The following is a 20,852-nucleotide window of genomic DNA, read 5'->3' as shown; positions in this document are numbered from 1 at the left end:
GATTGGAGGCTAGCAAATGTGGTTCCCTTGTTCAAGAAGGGGAGTAGGGATAACCCTAGTAACTATAGGTCGGTAAGTCTCACTTCTGTTGTGGGCAAAGTCTTAGAGAGAATTGTAAGGGATAGGATTTATGAACATCTGGATAGGCTTAATGTGATCAAGGATAGTCAGCATAGTTTTGTGAAGGGCAGGTCGTGCCTCACAAACCTTATTGAATTCTTTGAGAAGGTGACTAAGGAGGTGGACGAGGGGAAAGCGGTAGATGTGGTGTATATGGATTTTAGTAAGGCGTTTGATAAGGTTCCCCATGATAGACTACTGCAAAAAATACGGAGGTATGGCATTGAGGGTGAGTTGGAGGTTTGGATTAGGAGTTGGCTGGCTGGAAGAAGACAGAGGGTAGTAGTTGATGGCAAAGGTTCATCTTGGAGTGCCGTCACTAGCGGTGTCCCGCAAGGATCTGTTTTGGGACCATTGCTGTTTGTCATTTTTGTAAATGACCTGGAGGAGGGGCTAGAAGGTTGGGTGAGCAAGTTTGCGGATGATACGAAAGTCGGAGGAGTTGTAGACAGTGAGGAAGGATGTGGCAGGTTACAGCAGGATATAGATAAGCTGCAGAACTGGGCAGAAAGGTGGCAAATGGAGTTCAATATAGCTAAGTGTGAGGTGATTCACTTTGGTAAGAGTAACAAAAAGATGGGGTACTGGGCTAATGGTCGGATACTTGGTAGTGTGGATGAGCAGAGGGATCTTGGTGTCCATGTACACAGATCTTTGAAAGTTGCCACCCAGGTAAATAGTGCGGTGAAGAAGGCATATGGCGTACTGGCTTTTATTGGTAGAGGAATTGAGTTCCGGAGTACTGAGGTCATGTTGCAGTTGTATAAGACTCTGGTGCGGCCGCATCTGGAGTAGTGTGTGCAGTTTTGGTCGCCATACTACAGGAAGGATGTGGAGGCATTGGAACGGGTGCAGAGGAGGTTTACCAGGATGTTGCCTGGTATGGTAGAAAGATCGTATGAGGAAAGGCTGAGGCACTTGGGGTTGTTTTCATTGGAGAAAAGAAGGTTTAGGGGTGACTTGATAGAGGTGTACAAGATGATTAGGGGTTTAGAAAGGGTCGACAGTGAGAATCTTTTTCCTCATATGGAGTCAGCTATTACAAGGGGGCATAGCTTTAAATTAAGAGGGGGGTAGGTATAGGACAGATGTTAGGGGTAGGTTCTTTACTCAGCGAGTCGTGAGTTCATGGAATGCCTTGCCAGTAGCAGTGGCGGACTCTCCCTCATTATGGGCATTTAAGCGGGCATTGGATAGGCATATGGAGGATAGTGGGCTAGTGTAGGTTAGGTGGGCTTGGATCAGCGCAACGTCGAGGGCCGAAGGGCCTGTACTGCGCTGTATTCTTCTATGTTCTATGATGTGCAAACTCCACACAGACAGTTGCCTGAGGTGGGAATTGAACCCGGGTCTCTGGCACTGTGAGGCAGCAGTGCTAACCACTGTGCCACCGACCCTTGCGCATAACAATGTGTTAACGACTAGATAATGTGTTTAGTATATTGATTCAGGGGCAAATATTGGCCAGAGTGCTAGTGATAATTCTACCCTGCACTTCTTCAAAACTACGGCATGGGATCTTGGTTTAAATTCTCATTGAAAAGGCAGCATCTCCAACAGTGCAGTGCTCCTTCAGTGCTGAAGTGGAGTATTAGCCTTACAAAAGGATTCCATGCTATATGACAGCAAGTGGACAGCAGAAGAGCAGTCAGAGAGTCAGAGAGATGTACAGCACGGAAACAGACCCTTCCGTCCAACTCATCCATGAAGACCAGATATCCTAAATTAATCGAATCCCTATCGCCAGCACATTTCCTATATCCCTCTCAACCCTTCCTATTCATATACACATCCAGATGTATTTTAAATGTTGTAATTGTACCAGCCTCCACCATTTCCTCTGGCAGCTTATTCCATACACGCACCACTTTCTATGTGAAAAAGTTGCCTCTTAGGTCCCTTTTATATCTTTCCCCTCTCACCATAAACCTATGCCCTCTAGTTCTGGACTCCCCCACCCCAGAGAAAATACCCTTTCAATGCCCCTCATGATTTTATAAAACCCTATAAGGTTGCAATGTTAAAAGACTAAATGGGAATATCTCTCTGGACATTAATGTAATATTAAAGGGTTAAACTACACTGTCTTTGGGTGGGGGCAACAATAATGTAAGAATGTGGATGACCGTCCATTGTAATTCACACTTCAAGTAGACTGTCATTTGCTACTACTCTCCTGCTATTGTCAAGGTAAACGATCATTCAATCTCTTCCATTCAGAAATGCTTTCAGACCAGAGGTATGTCACACCTGCATTGTCCTGAGGAATCACAGAGTCAGAAAACCGTCTACATAACAATTCCCCAGGATTAGGGCATTAGAATTTGCATCATCTCCTGGGATGATCTCATCCTACCATTGTACTTGGGGTAACGTGACTGTGAGTAACTAGAGATTGTCTGAAGTGGCATTTGACTGTGGGGAAGTGGCCAGAGTATCTGTAAGCATGGCAGATCAGGCAGCATCTAAGGAGCAGGAAAATCGACATTTCAGGCAAAAGCTCTTCATCAGGATAAAGGGGATGTGTTTTTTAATATAAATGACGAAAAGCAGTGGACCTAGCACTGATCCTTGTGGCACTCCCCTGGTCACAGGCCTCCAGTCTGAAAAGCAACCCTCTGTGTCTTCTACATTCAAGCCAGCTCTGTATCCAAATGGCTAGTTCTCCCTGTATTCCTTGAGATCCAGTCTTGCTAACTAGTCTACCATGAGAAACCTTATCGAATGCCTTACTGAAGTCCATATAGATCACATCTACTGCTCTGCCTCATCAATCCTACTTCGTTACTTCAAAATATTTAATCAAGTTAGTGAGACATGATTTCCCATGCACAAAGCTATGTTTACTATCCCTAATCAGTGCTTGCCTTTCCAAATACATATAAATCCTGTCCCTCAGGATTCCCTTCAACAACGTGCCCTCCACCAATGTCAGGCTCACCTGTCTATAGTTCCCTGACTTTTCCTTACCACCTTTCTTAAAGAGTAGCACCATGTTAGCCAACCTCCAGTCTTCCGGCATTTCATCTGTGACTATCAGTGATACAAATATCTCAGCAAGAGGCCCAGCAATCACTTCCCTACCTTCCCACAGAGGTCTAGGGTACACCTGATCAGGTCCTGGGGATTTATCCACTTGTTTGCGTTTTATGACATTCGGCACCTCCTCGTCTGTAATGTGGACATTTTTCAAAATGTCACCATCTATTTCCCACATTCTATATCTTCGTGTCCTTCTCCACAGTAAATACTGATGCAAAATACTTGTTTAGTATCTCCCTCATCTCCTGTGGTTCCACACAAAGGCCGCCTTGCTGATCTTGGAGGGGCCATATTTTCTCCCTAGTTACCCTTTTGTCCTTAATACATTTATAAAATCCCTATGGGTTCTCCTTAACCCTATTTGCAAAAGCTATCTCATGTGCCCTTTTCGCCCTCCTGATTTCGCTCTTAAATATACTCCTACTGCCATTATATGCATCTAAGGATTCACTCAATCTCTGTTGTCTATACCTGACATATACTTCCTTCTTTTTCTGAACTAAAACCTCAATTTTTCTAGTCATCTAGGATTCCCTACACCTACCAGCCTTCCCTTTCACCCTGACAGGAAAATATTTTCTCTGGATTCTCGTTATCTCATTTCTGAAGGCTTCCCATTTTCCAGCCGTCCCTTTACCTGCGAACATCTGCCTCCAATCAGCTTTCGAACGTTCTTGCCACATGCCATGAAAATTGGCCTTTCTCCAATTTAGAACTTCAGCATTTAGATCTGGTCTATCCTTTTCCATCACTATTTTAAAACGAATAGAATTATGGTCGCTGGCCCCAAAGTGCTCTCCCACTGACACCTCAGTTTCCTGCCCTGCCTTATTTCCCAAGAGTAGGTCAAGGTTTGCACCTTCTCCAGTATGTACATCCACATACTGAATCAGAAAATTTTCTTGTACATGCTTAACAAATTCCTCTCCATCTAAACCCTGAACACTATGGCAGTCCCAGTCTATGTTTGCAAAGTTAAAATCCCCTACTATAACCACCCTATTCTTCTTACAGATAGCTGAGATCTCCTTACAAATTTGTTTCTCAATTTCTTGCCTACTATTGGTGGGGGTGGTCTATAATACAATCCCTATAAAGTAATCATCCCTTTCTTATTTCTTAGTTCCACCCAAATAACTTCCCTCGATGTATTTCCAGGAGTATTCTCCCAAAGTACAGCTGTAATGCTATACCTTATCAAAAGCACCACTTGGGTCAATTAGCCAAAGTGGGGAAGCAGGGACAGAAGTAACCTGTGACTCAAAATCGATCATCCTTGCTTCAAAATGGGCCAAAGGCAACAGACAAGCACCGAGAAAGAAGATAAATCCTTATAAAATACTAGTTTGTTCTCAGCTGGTGCGACAAGCTCATGAAAAAAATGTGAAAACTTTGGAAGGAGTGCAAAAACAAAATTGATGAGAATGGTTGCAGGGAAGATTGTCTTCAGTTACATGCTATCATTTAAGAGGTTAAAATTGTTCTCCTGATATTTGAAAGAGGTATTAAAAATTGCAAGAGGTCAAATAATTTAATTTCATTCATTCATGGGATGTGGACACGACTGCCTGGACAGCATTTATTGCCCTTGAGATAGTAAGAACTGCAGATGCTGGAAGTCAGAGTCGTTAAAATATGGAGCTGCAAAGGCACAGCAGGTCAGGCAGCATCGGAGGAGCAGGAAGTCGTGACCCTTCATCAGGACTGGGGAGGGGGCAAAGAAGCTGAGAAATAAATACAGGAGCATGGGCCTGGAGAAAAGATAGGTGGGATGGTGATAGGTGGATGCAGATCAGGGGTTATTATGATTGTCATTATAACATATGTTATTGTAATCACAATAACACCCTACCTGCATCCACCTATCTCCATCCCACCTACCTTTCCTCCAGCCTCACCCACCCTCTATTTATTTCTCAGCTCCCTTCCTCTACCCCAGTCCTGATAAAGGGTCCTGAACGAAATGTTGACTTTCCTGGTCGTCTGTGCCTTTTCAACTCCACACTTTATCAGCATTATTACCCTTTGTAGATTGAGAAGATGGTGGTTAGCCAGTGTCATTGAGGAGGATTTCCAGGATTTTGACCCAGTGACAGTAAAAGAACTGTGATATAGTTCCAAGTCAGAATGGTGAATGGCTTGGAGCTTGCAGGTGATGGTGGTCCCATGTAACTGCTGCCCTTGTCCTTCTAGATGTAGTGGTTTTAGAGTTGTACAGCACAGGAATAGACCCATGCCGACCACATATCCTAAATTAATCTAGTCCCATTTGCCAACATTTGGACCGTATCCCTCCAAACCCTTCCTATTCACGTACCCATCCAGGTGCCTTTTAAATGCTGTAAATGTACCAGCCTCCACCACTTCCTCTGGCAGCTCATTCTACACACGCACCACCCTCTGCATGAAAACACTGTCCCTCAAGTCCCTTTTATATCTTTCCCCTCTCACCTTAAACCTATGCCCTCCAGTTTAGGACTCCTCTAACATGGGTAAAGGCCTTGGTTATTCAACCTATACATGCCCCTCGTGATTTTATAAACTTCTATAATATCCCCCTCAACCTCTGAAACTTCAGGGAAAATAGCCCCAGCCTATTCAGCTTCTCCCTATCATTCAAACTGTCATGGGTTTGGAAGATGCTGTCGGAGGATCTTTGGTAAATTTCTGCAATGCATCTTGTAGATAGTACACATTGTTGCTGCTGCTGCAGTGGTGGCGGGAATTGATGTTTTGTGGATGTGTTGTTGGGAGCTGCATCCATCCAGGCAAGTGGGGAGTATTCCATCTGACTCCTAACTTGTCCTCTGTCGATGATGGACACAGCATTCCTGGCCTCTGACCTGCTCTTGTAACCACTGTGTTTATGTGGTGGGTCCAGTTGAGTTTCTGGTCAATGTCAAACCCTAGGACATTGATAGTGGGAAAATTCAGTGATTGTATCACTATTGAATGTCAAGAATGTTAGATTGTCTCTTACTGGTGGTGGTCATAGCCTGGTATTTGTGTGGTGCAAATGTTACTTGCCACTTGTCAACCCAAGCCTGGATATTGTCTATATATTGTTGCATTTGAACATGGCCTGCTTCAACATCTCAGGAGTTGTGAATGGTGCTGAACATGGTGCAATCATCAGCAAATATCCCCATTTCTGACCTTATGATGGAGGGAAGGTGATTGATGAAGCAGCTGAGGATGGTTGGGCCTAGGGCACTTCTGAGGAACACCTGCCGAGATGCCCTGGAGCTGAGATGACTGACCTCCAACAACCCCAACCATCTCCTTTTGTGCCAGATTGTGCGAGTTTGCCTAGGTACTCATTGATTCCAGTTTTGCCAGGGTTCTTTGATGTTACACTCAGTCAAATGCAGCCTTGATGTCAAGGACTGTCACTCTTACCTCATCTCTGGAACTCAGCTCTTTTGTCCATGTTTGAACCAAGGTTGTAATGTGGTTGAGATGATAAGGACAAACTATTCCCATTGATGGAAAATGTAAGAACCAAAAGAGAAACATTTATGATGTCTCGCAAAAGAATCAAAGCTGACATCAGGAGAAATATTTTTATTAACAAGTGGATCCTAACTGGAATACACTGCTTGAGAATGTTGTGGAGACTCTTTTGAGTCGTGGGAGTAGGAAAGTTGTTAGTAGGTGGTATGTAGTTGTTATGGGGGACTGTAGTTGTTATGGGAAACTTTAACTTCCCCAACATTGACTTGGAATACTATAGTTCAAGTAGTTTAGATGGATCAGTTTTTGTTCAATGTGTTCAGGAGGGTTTTGTGACACAGTATGTAGACAGGCCAACAAGGGGCGATGCCATACTGGATTTGGTACTGGGGAATGAACCCGGCCAAGTGTTAGATTTGGAGGTAAGTGAGCACTTTGGCGATTGAGACCACAATTTGGGATAGGTATATACCACAGGGAAAGAGGTATATACCTTTGGGCATCAGATTAATTTCACAGGTCGGTGCAACATTGAGGGCTGAAGGGCCTGTACTGCTCTGTAACGTTCTATGTTCAATGAAAGTTGACTCAAAGCTCAAAAATAAATTTTAAGGAAGATTCGAAAGGGAAGAGAGTGCACAAGTGTATCCCAAACTGATTGACCTGCCTGAAGCTTTTTAAATTTGAAGGTGAGTATTTTGAATATGAAGCTTTGGAACTTGGTGTCAGTGTAGGTGTGAAGTGATGAATAAAGGAAATGGTGCAGGGCTGCAACATGCTATAGTACTGAACTCCATATTGGTATGATATCACAGAGAAACCACAATACAGGAGGAAGTCATTGTGAACTTTCAAATCAAAGCCATCTATTCGATCTAATCAAATTTGTCTGTAATAATGAATTAACAATCATGAAATGCATTATCATCCTCAACAGAATTACCGCATCTGCTGTGCTCAAGGGACAGGATAGATTGAACCTCAGATGTTTTAATTAACTCAGCTTCAATAGTCCCTTGTGGTAAGATATTTCAAAACATTGTGAAAATATTTCTTCTAACCTTTCCTTCAAATTTTTGCTGATGGTCCTTAGCTTCTGTCCCTTTGTGAATGATTTACCAACTTTTGTAAAGTCTTGCTCAAATTATCTTTTCCAACTATTTTCTAATTTTAGACCTCATTGCTTCATCCTTTGTCTTTGCTCCCTTGAACACAATCCTAATTTTCTTTGTTTCACTTCAGAACTACAATCCTTACAGTATACATCACTGCAGTCAATGTTTACGGAGCTTTCTCCCCAACATATACTGCTTGCTGACATTCCAACATGCCTTTAAATTCATTACTTTAATCTCATTATTGCAAAAGGTTTAGTTAACATTAATTGTAATCCTTTTAACATTTTAACAGACTCACTTCTTGTTCAATTCTGCAGCAGTGTAAATACTTTAGGAGCATTAATGGAGAAATACAGTAATGGAACGGAGGATTGTGCAAATGGAGCCCAATTACAGGGGCAGCCACCAGCAGGTGCATACAGACAGACCTTGCAGCAAGTACACAGAGTAGAGAATGGATGTAGAAATCGGCAGCAGTCTTTAAAAAATATAATCCAAATATGCCTGCTGAATGTTAGGTTATGAGGACAGACTATAATTTCTCAGTGACTTTACCACAATGCTATGAAAATTAGACCAACATGGTAAAGGAGGTACAGCCAATACTACTGAAGGATTAGAGCTGAATCATTGTGCTGAATGAGAATAGTTTCAGAGCTGAAAAACTGGACGAAAGCTCGGCATCAATGATTGATTGGATAGATGGTTTGTGATGCAAACTGATGCTAACAGCATGGGTTCAATTCCTGTACCAGCTAAGGTTAATGTGAACCTTAATCCCAGTCATTCTCTCCCAGAATACAAACCTTGCTACGTGTCCAGTTGCTGTAACTTTCTTCACCATCTACAAGGCACAAGTCAGGAATGTGACAGAATATTCACCACTTGCCTAGATGGGTGCAGCTCTAACAAACTCAGTTCTCTAATTGAACCCAATTAACTGACACCAGCCAGATTTTCTATGATCACCATGATGCAAACAACAATTTACCAGTGTGGCAAGAGTGTCCATCCTTGACATCAAGGAACTATTTAGATTAGATTCCCTACAGTACGGAACAGGCCCCTCGGCACAACAAGTCCACACCAACCCTCTGGAGAGGAACCCACCCAGACCCATTCCCCTACCCTATATTTACCCTGACTAACACACCTAACACTACGGGCAATTTAGCATGGCCAATTCACCTGACCTGCACGTCTTTGGACTGTGGGAGGAAACTGGAGCACCCGGAAGAAACCCACGCAGACACGGGGAGAATATGCAAACTGCACACAGACAGTTGCCTGAGGTGAGAATCGAATCCAGGTTCTTGGAGCTGTGAGGCTGCAGTGCTAACCACTGAGCCACCGTGCCACCCCAACTGTGGATAATCAAGAAGCTTTTGCAAAGTTCGAGCCAATGGGAATCAGGGTAAAGTTCTCATTGGTTGGAGTCATACCTAGAACAATGGCGTTTGGAATTCAATCATCTCAATCTAAAGCAATGCAGAGTAGAGATTTTAACCCAACCATCTTCAGCTACTTCATCAATTACTTTCCCTCGATTAGAAATGGGGGTGCTCGCTGGTGAACATACAATGTTCAGCACCATTCATGACTCCTCAGATATTGACACAATCCATGGTCAAATGCAACAAGATCTGGACAGGCTTGGGCTGACAAATGGCAAGTAACATTCTCGCCCCACAAATATCAGGTTATGACCATCTCAAATAAGAGACAATCTAAACCACTGTCTCTTAACATCACTAAATCCTCTACCAGCAACATTCTTGAGTTTCTGGCCAATGGTAACCCCAACTGGATTTGCCAGATAAACACAGTAACTATAAGAGCAGATCAGTGACTAGGAATACTCCTTACTCCCCAAAGCCTGTCCACTGTCTACAAGGCACAAGTCAGGAATGTTCAGAACTTGCCTGGATGGGTGCAGCTCTAATAATACTCAAGAGATTTGACACCATCAAGGATAAAGCAGTCCACTTGATTGGCACCACAATCACAAGAATCCACTCCCAGCACTACTAATGCTCAGTCGCAGAAATGTGTACGATCTACAAGACGCACTGTAGAATTCACCAAAGATCCTTAGACAGCACCTGTCAAACTCAGAATCACTTCCATCTCACTGGACAAGGGCAGGGATACAGGAGAACCCCACTTGGCATCCTGACTTGGAACTATATCACCATCTGTTTGCTGTGTCTGGATCCAAATCCTGGAATTTCCTGAGGAATTTAGGGGTCAATTGACAGTACATGGACTGCAGCTGTTCAAGGAGGTAGCTCGCCACCACCTTTTCAAGAGGCAACTAGAGACAGGCAATAAATGCTGGCCCAGGAAGTGATACCCACATCTCACAAGTGAATATATTAAAACAATGAGATATGAGAACATGGCCACCTGAAAGTTCAGCTCCAAGGCATACCTTGATCACAACCCTTCATTGTCATTCTGTCAATACTGTCGCCCTAACATCATCTTGGGTACTCTCAACTATTGGAATACTACTAATGTAACACCCTTACTCAAAAGGAGGAGGAAGGTAAGCAGCCGGTACCTGCAGGCAGATTCGCCTAACTTCTATTGTTGGAAATTTTGGAATCAATTATTAAAGAAGAACAGAACATTTAAAAAATCATAATCTAATCAAGCAGAATCAGCATAACTTTAACGCCTGACTAATTCATTAGAGTTTTTTGAGGAAGTCTCAATCAGTGTGGATAAAGGGGAACCAGTAAATTTGTTGTATTTGGACCTTTCCTTGGAGAGTCGGAGGTTGATGGGTGACCTTGTAGAGGTTTATAAAATCAAGAGGGGCATGGATAGGGTAAATAGACAAGGTCCTTTCCCCCCTCAACTAGAGGGCATAGGTTTAGGGTGAGGGGAGAAAGATTTAAAAGGGACCTGCAGGGCACCTTTCTCACGTAGAGAGTGGTGCATGTGTGGAACTAGCTGCCAGAGGAAGTGGTGGAGGCTGGTACAGTTACAATATTTAAAAGGCACCTGGATGGGCATACGAATAGGAAAGGTGTGGAGGGATATGGGCCAAGTATTTGCAAATGGGACTAGATTAATTTAGGGTGTCTGGTCAGCATGGATGAGTTGGACTGAAGGGTCTGTTTCCATACTACACACTTTTATGACTCTTCCAGAAGGTGTTCAACTAAGCACCTCATAAAAGGTTAAGTCATAAAAGCCCATGTTGCAACTAGTATATGGGCATGGAGAGAGAATTAGCTAATGGGCAAGAAACAGTGAGTGGGGATGTAATAACTCAGGGAACCTGACTGGAAATGAACATAATTTATTCTGGAACACCAAAATAGAGCCGGTACTTGTGATGTACATTGGCGACAAAAATTGTGTCTCAAAACATGATTGAGTTTTTTAATGAAATAACATAAAGATTGATGAGAACAGAGTGGTAAATGTTATTGACTTGGACTTTAGTAAAGCCTTTGATAAGGTTCAACATTGTTGACTAATTAGTAAAATTAGGTCACATGGGATTCAGGGTGAGCTTGCCAATTGGATACAAAATTGGTGGTGGAGAGTTTTTTTTCGGACTGGAGGCCTGTGATCAGCGGTGTTTCATTGGGATTGGTACTGGGTCTACTTTTGTTTGTCATTTATATAAACAATTTAGATGAGAATTTCAGAGGCATGGTTAGTAGGTTTGCAGATGACACCAAAATTGGTGCTATATCAACAGTGAAGAAGGTTATCTAAGATTACAAAGAGGACTTTGATCAATTGGGTCAATGGGTTGGAGTGACAGATTGAGTTTAATTTGGAGAAATGTGAAGTATTGCATTTTAGTAATACAAACAAGCACAGGACTTATACAATCAATGGTAGGACCTTGGGTAGTGTTGAAGAACAGAGAGACCTAGGGGTTCAGGTACATAATTCTCTGAAGTTTGTATCACAAGGAGACAGGGTGTTAAGAAGACATCTAGCATGCTTGCCTTCATTGCTCAGACCTTTTAGGTATAGGACATGGGACATCCTATTCAAGTTGTACTGGACATTGGCGAAGCCTTCTCTGGAGTACTGTGTGTAGTTCTGGTCATCTTTATAGGAAAGTTATTATTAAACTGGAGAGGGTTCAGAAAAGGTTTACGAGGATGTTGCCAGGAATGGAGAGTTTGAGATAGAAAAATAGAATGGAAAAGCTTTTACTGGAGCAGAAGATGTTGAGGAGTGACCATACAAAGACTTACAAAATCATGAATAGATAGAGTAGACAGTCAGAGACTTTTTCCCCGGGTACAACAGAGTGTTACAAGGGGACATAAATTTAAGGTGAAGGGTGGAAAGTATAGGGGAGATGTCAGGGGTGGGTTTTTTACCCAGAGAGTGGTGGGGGCATGGAATGCGCTGCCTGTGGGAGTGGCAGAGTCAGAATCATTGGTGACCTTTAAGCGGCAATTGGATAGGTAAATGGATAGGTGATTAAGCTAGGACAAATGTTCGGCACAACATCGTGGGCCGAAGGGCCTGTTCTGTGCTGTATTGTTCTATGTTCTATGAAAGGCATAGATAAGGTGAATGCCAATGGTCTTTTCCCCAAGGAGGAGGGGTTCAAAACTAGGGGACATATTTTTAAGGTGAGAGGAGAAAGATTTCTAAAGGATATGAGGGGCACCTTTTTTTTTTTTACACAGAGAGTGGTTCATGTGTGGAATGAACTTCCAGAGGAAGTGGTGAATGCAGATACAGTTACAATGTTTAGAAGACATTTGGTGAAGTACATGAGTAGGAACAGTTTGGAGGAATTATAGGCCAAGCACAGGTAGATAGGACTAGTTTAAGGTGGGAACATGGTCAGCATGGACTGGTTGAACCAATCTGTTTCCATGCTGTATGGCTCAGTAGGACCAGTCCCAGCCCAGGACAGACACATCCCTGGGAAAAAAGATCCTTTTTCAGGTTGGCAACCTGTGAATAGTGGCGTTCCACAGAGATCGGTGCTGGGATTGCAACTGTTTACAATAAATATTAATGACTTGGAGAAAGGGAGCAAATGCAGTGTAGCCAAATTTGCAGACAACATAAAATAGGCGGATTGGCAGTTGTGAGGGGAATACAAAAAGCTTAGATATTTATCAATTAAGTAGACAAAAGGTTGGAAAGTGGAGTATGATGTGGAGAAAAATGTGAAGTTGTTTGTTTTGGAAAGGAGAACAAATGAACAGAATATCTGCAGAAAGCTGCAACACAACGAGCCTTGGGGATACCTGTGCACAAACACAAAGTTAGCACACAGATGGAATGTTGGCCCTTATTTCAACAGGGTTACTAAAAAAGTAGGGAAGTTTTATTTCAACTGTACAAGGTGCTGTTGAGACCACATCTGGAGTACTGTGGGCACCTTTGGTCCCTTAGTTACAGCAAGATTATTTCATTTATGGGGCAAGGGTTCACTCGGATGAAAACAACAAATGCTGGGGATCACAGCAGGTCAGGTAGTGAGGATCTAAAATTTAGATTATGGCAACAAGTATATGTTGATTTTTATTAACCACAAAATGGTTTTTCAATTTAAAAGAATACTATAAAATAGCTGTGAGTAGTGATTGAACCCTGTGAACATGTACTGTTGCTTGCAGAATTAAGCTGAAATTCAAAGATAAGAGGACAATAGAGTTTTCATAAAATGAATACTAACACATTAATTGACCATTCAAACTAACCTTGAACTGCTACCATGGCATTATAATTTACGTAAATAAGATTTCTTTTCCAAGGAATACAACAGGATTAGCCTGTTGTCAATCATGTCACCATATTACAGTTGATTGGACTTTTCTTGTAATTAAGAACCCTTTCCCAGGGAATACCATTGGATTAACCTGCTATAAATCATGTCACGTTATTATACACGATTGGTCTTTCTTGTATTTAAGGCTGTACTCTCTCTTAAAAAACATATAAGTAATGTGTAATCTTCAAATGTAATTGCGCAACTTGGGGAACAAAAAGTTATGGGGAAAGGTTAGGAAAGTGGCCATGAGGAGTGTCAGATCAGCCATGACCCTACTGAATTATGGAATAGACTCAAGGGGCTGAACGGCCTACTCCTGTTCCATTCTTATGGTATTGTGGTCTCACTACATGGACTGCAATGGATCAAGAAGTGATTCACCACCATTCTCTCAAGGGTGATATGGACGGGCAACAAATGCTGGGCAGCCAGTAACATCTGCATCCCGGGAACAAATTAAACAATTCCCAGCATTTGGTCTACCATCGTCGTTCACACCTAGTCCTGTCCTTTCTTGTCCTGCTGACTCAGACTGAGAGAACGGCTCTGGATTCGTTATCTTTCCACTGTTATATGATGCATATGAACTGAATTAAGTTCCTTGAAAAACATTTTCTGGCACTTGTATCTTTAACAAAAGTTCACAAATATGTTTTAGCGAGCAACACATCCACAGTACGACATAATAAAGTAAAGTAAAGTGTTAAATAAAGTTATTCACCTCAACCAGTGTCTCGCCACTTGTCTGATTTCCTACTGGATTTACTGGTGGCTATTTTACAAACATAGCCTCTACTTTAGCATTCCCCACAAGTGAAACATCATCCCTACATCCACCTTATCAAATCACTTCATAACTTTAAAGGACTCGATCAGGTCACCCCCTCAGTCTTCGCTTTTCTAAAAGCATTTTAGAAAAGCTTCTAAACAGCTGACCTTCTAAAGACAGATATATCGCAATTCGCAATGTGTATCTGATAAAAGAGTACCCGCGTAGAAAGTAACAACAGCTTGTTTACAGGAGTACAGCAGTGGGCTGTAGACGCCTGACTACTGATTGTGAATTTAGCTCAATGTGATAGTCATATTGCAGCCAAAGGACAGGGAGTACCTCTGCAGCATTCTGACAGCCTGATTCAGTGTTAGCCATTAACATTTCAATCCACTTTTTGGCTGCATCAGACCACTAAACCAGCCATTCACATTCTCACTGCTTGCAACAACAGGAGGTTAAACACACCACAGGATTGTGTTGTCGGTTTTCTCGCTGAGCTGGTAGATTTGTTCTCAGATCTTTGTCACCTTGCTAGGTAACATCATCAGTGAGCCTCTGGTGAAGCATTGGTGTTCTGACCCACTTGCTATTTATCTCTCTCAGTTTGTTGTGGTGGGTGATATCATTTCTGGTTCTGTTTCTGAGAGGTTGGTAAATGGGTCCAAATCAATAGGTTTGTTAATGGAGTTCCGGTTTGAATGTCAGTCCTCTAGGAATTGCCATGCGTGTCTTTGTTTAGCCTGTCCCAGGATGGATGTATTGTTCCAGTTGAACTGGTGTCCCTCTTCGTCGGTGTGCATGGATACCAGTGATAGTTGGTCATGTCTTTTCATGGCTAGTTGGTGCTCATGTATCCTTGGTGGCTAGTTTCCTGCCAGTTTGTCCAACATAATGTTTGTTGCAGTCCATGCATATTTTGTATATTACCTTTGTTCTGCTGGCTGCAGGTACAGGGTCCTTTAAATTAGTCAGTACAGAGGAACCTCGATTATCCGAACATCGGATTATCCGAATTTCGGATTATCCAAAGAAGATTTCAAGGTCCCACAAAAACTTTATATCAAAGAGGTAAGTGTATTCGATTTACCTGTACTGAAGATGATGTGAAAACGCTCACAAAAACAAAGAAACACAAGCAGCTCAAGCTTCTGAGTTGGGGGGAAGGGAAAGTGAAAGCGACAGGGAGTATGGAGTTAAATGGAAAGATAAGCAGGAGGATAACATGTATGCAGGTGGATTTAAGCTTGAGGCAGACTAGGAATGCAACAAAAAGGAAGGATAACTTAGGACATCTTCTGACTTCCAATATCTTTAATGATAAGAAAGTTAGCATTCAGGCACTTTACCTGAATGCTTGTAGTATTCGTAACAAAGTAGATGAACTAACAGCATAGATCATCGTGAATGATTATGATGTGGTAGGCATCACAGAGATATGGCTGCAGGGGGTTCAGGACTGGCAGTTAAACATCCAAGGATTTACAACTTATCGAAAAATCAGGGAAGTGGGCAGAGGGGGCAGGGTTGCCTTGTTAGTTAAGAACAAAATTAAATCTATGGCACTGAATGACATAGAGTCAGATGATGTGGAGTCTGTGTGGGTGGAATTGAGGAACCACAAAGGCAATAAAACCATAATGGGAGTTATGTACAGACCTCCTAACAGTGGTCAGGACCAGGGGCGCAACATGTACCGGGAAATAGAGAAGGCATGTCAGAAAGACAAGGTCACGGTGATCATGGGGGACTTCAATATGCAGGTGGACTGGGTAAATAATGTAGCCAGTGGATCCAAAGAAAAGGAATTCATGGAATGCTGAGAGGATGGCTTTTTGGAACAGCTTGTGATGGAGCCCACAAGGGAGCAGGCTATTCTGGACTTAGTGCTATGTAATGAGCCAGACTTTATAAAAGATCTTAAAGTAAGGGAACACTTCGGAAGCAGCGATCATAATATGGCAGAGTTCAGTCTGCAGTTTGAAAGAGAGAAGGCAAAATCGGATGTAATGGTGTTACAGTTAAATACAGGTAATTACAGGGGCATGAGAGAGGAACTGACGGAAATCGACTGGAAGCAGAGCCTAATGGGAAAGACAGTAGATCAACAATGGCAGGAGTTTGTAGGTATAATGAGGACACTGTACAGAGGTTCATCCCCAAGGAAAGAAAGATTATCCGGGGAGGATTAGACATCTATGGCTGACAAAGGAAGTCAGGAAATGTATCAAAGAAAAAGAGAGATCCTATAAAGTGGCCAAGAGCACTGGGAAATTAGAAGATTTGGAAGGCTACAAAAACAAACAGAGGATAACAAGAGAGAAATAAGGAAGGAGAGGATCAAATATGAAGGTAGGCTAGCCAGTAATATTAGAAATGATAGTAAAAGTTTCTTTCAATACATAAGAAACAAACGAGAGGCAAAAGTAGACATTGGGCCACTTCAAACCGATGCTGGAAGGCTAGTGATGGGAGATAAGGAAATGGCTGGAGAACTTAATAAGTACTTTGCATCAGTCTTCACAGTGGAAGACATGAGTAATATCCTAACAATTAAAGGGAGTCAGGGGGCTGAGTTGAGTATGGTTGCCATTACAAAAGAGATAGTGCTAGAAAAGACAAAAGGTCTTAAAATTGACAAATCTCCTGTCTCTGATGGGCTACATCCTAGAGTTCTGAGGGAGGTGGCTGAGGAAATAGCAGAGGCGTTGGTTGAGATCTTTCAAAAGTCACTGGAGTCCGGGAAAGTCCCAGATGATTGGAAGATCGCTGTTGTAACCCCCTTGTTCAAGAAAGGATCAAGGCAAAAGATGGAAAATTATAGGCCAATTAGCCTAACCTCGGTTGTTGGTAAAATTCTAGAATCTATCGTTAAGGATGAGGTTTCTGAATTCTTGGAAGAGCAGGGTCGGATTAGAACAAGTCAACATGGATTTAGTAAGGGGAGGTCGTGCCTGACAAACCTGTTGGAGTTCTTTGAAGAGGTGACGAGTAGGTTAGACCAGGGAAACCCAGTGTATGTGGTCTATCTAGACTTCCAAAAGGCCTTTGATAAGGTGCCACACAGGAGGCTGCTGAGCAAGGTAAGGGCCCATGGTGTTCGAGGTGAGCTACTGGCATGGATTGAAGATTGGCTGGCTGACAGAAGGCAGAGTTGGGATAAAAGGTTCTTTTTCAGAATGGCAGCCGGTGACTAGCGGTGTCCCGCAGGGTTCAGTGTTGGGGCCGCAGCTGTTCACGTTATATATTAATGATCTGGATGAAGGGACTGGGGCATTCTAGCGAAGTTTGCTGATGATACGAAGTTAGGTGGACAGGCAGGTAGTACTGAGGAAGTGGGGAGGCTGCAGAAGGATCGAGACAGTTTGGGAGAGTGGTCCAGGAAATGGCAGATGAAGTTCAATGTGAGCAAATGCGAGGTCTTGCACTTTGGAAAAAAGAATACAAGCATGGACTACTTTCTAAACGGTGAGAAAATTCATAAAGCCAAAGTACAAAGGGATCTGGGAGCGCTAGTCGAGGATTCTCTAAAGGTAAACATGCAGGTTGAGTCCGTGATTAAGAAAGCGAATGCAATGTTGTCATTTATCTCAAGAGGGTTGGAATATAAAAGCAGCGATGTGCTACTGAGCCTTTATAAAGCTCTGGTTAGGCCCCATTTGGAATACTGTGTCCAGTTTTGGGCCCCACACCTCAGGAAGGACATACTGGCACTGCAGCGTGTCCAGCGGAGATTCACACGGATGATCCCTGGAATGGCAGGTCTAACATATGAGGAACGGCTGAGGATCCTGGGATTGTATTCATTGGAGTTTAGAAGGTTAAGGGGAGATCTAATAGAAACTTACAAGATAATACATGGCTTGGAAAGGGTGGACGCTAAAAAATTGTTTCCATTAGGCGAGGAGACTAGGACCAGTGGGCACAGTCTTAGAATTAGAGGGGGTAAATTCAGAACAGAAATGCGGAGACATTTCTTTAGCCAGAGAGTGGTGGGTCTGTGGAATTCATTGCCGCGGAGTGCAGTGGAGGCCGGGACGCTAAATGGCTTCAAGGCAGAGATTGACAAATTCTTGATGTCACAAGGAATTCAGGGCTATGGGGAGAATGCGGGTAAGTGGAGTTGAAATGCCCATCAGCCCATGATTAAATGGCGGAGTGGACTCGATGGGCCGAATGGCCTTACTTCCGCTCCTATGTCTTATGGTCTTATCAGCGACTGGATTTTTAAAAATAAGGGTTGTTACACAGCCCTTTGCAAAAGTAACTGTTTACAATATTCCCGGCACATTACAGGGAGTTCATTTAAAAAAAAGGCCGAGAATGTAAACGCATGCACGAGGCGGGGCTTCCATCTTTCTATCAGAAGAGGAGTTCCTGGACACTGATACTGCAAATGGTCATACGATCGTAGAAGCTGTTCGGGACCTTGTTTAATGCTGGGTTTTCTTGGTAAGAAGAAAGTGAGGACTGCAGATGCTGGAGATCAGAGCTGAAAATATGTTGCTGGAAAAGCGCAGCAGGTCAGGCAGCATCCAAGAGCAGGAGAATCGACGTTTCGGGCATGAGCCCTTCTTCAGGAATGAGTAAGGGTTTCTTGGTAAGGGTTTAGTTCTTCTCAATTTAACCTGTAATTTGCAGACTGCAAAGATGAGCTTGTTTAAATGGCAGATTCATTAAAATTATGGATTTAAATAAATTCTCCGGTAGAACACAGCGTTAGATCAGTATGGCTTCCACTGTTTAAGCTAAAATCGATGATCCGAATAATCAATTATCCAAACAAAATAGTGCTCACTCATCTCATTCGGTTAATCGAAATTCCTGAGTAGTTGTTTTTAGTGCGGTAATAGGTTTGTGGGCTGCCATGATGCCTAGGGGCCGGAGTAGTCTGGTGGTCATCTCTGAAATGTCTTTGATGTATGGTAGGGTGGCTAGAGTCTCTGGGCGTGTTGTGTCTTCCTGTTTAGGTCCTTTATGCAAGAATCGGTGGACTGCGCTTATCGGGTAGCCAATGTTCCTGAATACGTTGTATAGGTGTTTCTCCTTGGTTTTGCATAGTTCTGTAGTGCTGCAGTGTGCTGTGGCTCATTTGACTAGTGTCCTGATGCAGTCCGTTTGTGTGTATTGGGATGGTTGCTTATGTAGTCGAGTATCTGGTCTGTGTTTGTGGCTTTCCTGGAAACGCTGGTCTGAGCTCTCCATTAGCTTTCCATTCTACCAAGAAGAGGAGTCTGTTATTGTAATTGTTCTCTTCCTCTTTGGTGAACTTTACACTGGTCTGAATGTTGTTTATGTGTTTGTAGATTTCCTCTCATTTGTCGCGTTTTGTTATGACAGAGGTATCATCCACAAAGTGGACCCAGAGCTTGGGTTGGATGGTGGGAAGGGCTATTCGTTCTAACCTCTGCATGACTGCTTCTGCCATAAGTCCTGATACTGGTGATCCCATAGGGGTCCCGTTGATTTGTTTGTATATCTTGTCATTGAAGGATTGTTTCTTGTTCAGTGCCTGATCCCTTACACTTAGAGTCATAGAGTCATCCAGTACAGAAACAGACCTTTTGGTCTAACCAGACCACGCTGAACATAATCCCAAACTAAACTAGTCCCACCTGCCTGCTCCTGGCCCATATCCCTCCAAACCACTCCTATTCATGAACTTACCCAAATGTCTTTTCAACATCCTAACTGTACCTGCATCCACCACTTCCTCAGGAAGTTCATGCCCCACACGAACCACACTGTGTGGAAAAAATTGCCTCATGTCTTTTTTAAAATCTCTCTCCTCTCACCTTAAGAATGTGCTGCATAATCTTGAAATTCCCCATCTTAGGGAAAAGGCAACTACCATCAACTCTATCTATACCACTGATTATTTTATAAACTTCTATCAGGTCACCTCTCCCCCTCCTATGCTCCAGCCTTTCTTTACAACTCAAGCCTTCCATACCTATTCCTTATGAACATTTATATTAAAGCTCAATAAAAGCAAAATGCCACAAATGCTGGAAACCTAAAATAAAACAGAAATTGCCAGAAAACCTGAGTAAGTCTGGCAGGCAGCATCTGTGGTGAGAGAAACAGAGTTAATGTGGAGGCTGAAGACTTTTCTATTCCAAACAGTCTTTGGACTCAAAACGTTAACTCTATTTATCTTTCCATAGATGCTGCCAGACCTGAGTTTCTCCAGCGTTTGCTGTTTTTACATTAAAGTCCAAGTTAGCTTAGGGAGTCACATTTTCCAGGTTTTGGATGTTGCTGTGATGAACACTCCTAAATATTCTCAAACTGGAGTTCTGATTGTGTGCTACTCTGTACAGAGTGTGGAGCCAGTTAATGAGTGTAAGACAGTGGTGAGAATATAGTGACACTGCACTGGTACTTACTCTGCCCACTACTCCTCTCCCTCGTACAGTCTCCAAGGTTCCAGACAGGCTAAAGATTCTCCAGTGCCTTTCCCGAAGCTGAACAACTTCTGTCCCAAGATTCTCCAACCGGATACAGTACCTCCACTGAGGAGAGAGACAGTAAAATGGACCAAAATCAGATTCAAAGACCAGGTCATTGGGTC

General features: G+C 42.9%; 1 protein-coding gene across 4 annotated transcripts in view; it reads right to left on the bottom strand.

Moving 5' to 3' along the window:
* poldip2 (polymerase (DNA-directed), delta interacting protein 2) overlaps positions 1–20,852 on the bottom strand; it is an 85,296-nt gene that overhangs the window by 39,334 nt on the left and 25,110 nt on the right. For all 4 annotated transcript variants that reach the window (XM_087977128.1, XM_087977129.1, XM_043718045.2 and 1 more), the window contains exon 9: positions 20,668–20,793. In XM_087977128.1, coding sequence (XP_087833254.1) covers positions 20,668–20,793 — 126 coding nt within the window. The remainder of the gene's footprint in view (positions 1–20,667; positions 20,794–20,852) is intronic.

Source organism: Chiloscyllium plagiosum, unplaced genomic scaffold (assembly GCF_037043375.1).
Source record: "Chiloscyllium plagiosum isolate Xiang-an unplaced genomic scaffold, Cpla_swu_hap1 HiC_scaffold_31, whole genome shotgun sequence".
NCBI lineage: Eukaryota > Metazoa > Chordata > Chondrichthyes > Orectolobiformes > Hemiscylliidae > Chiloscyllium > Chiloscyllium plagiosum.
This window is presented reverse-complemented; position numbering and strand designations above follow the sequence as displayed.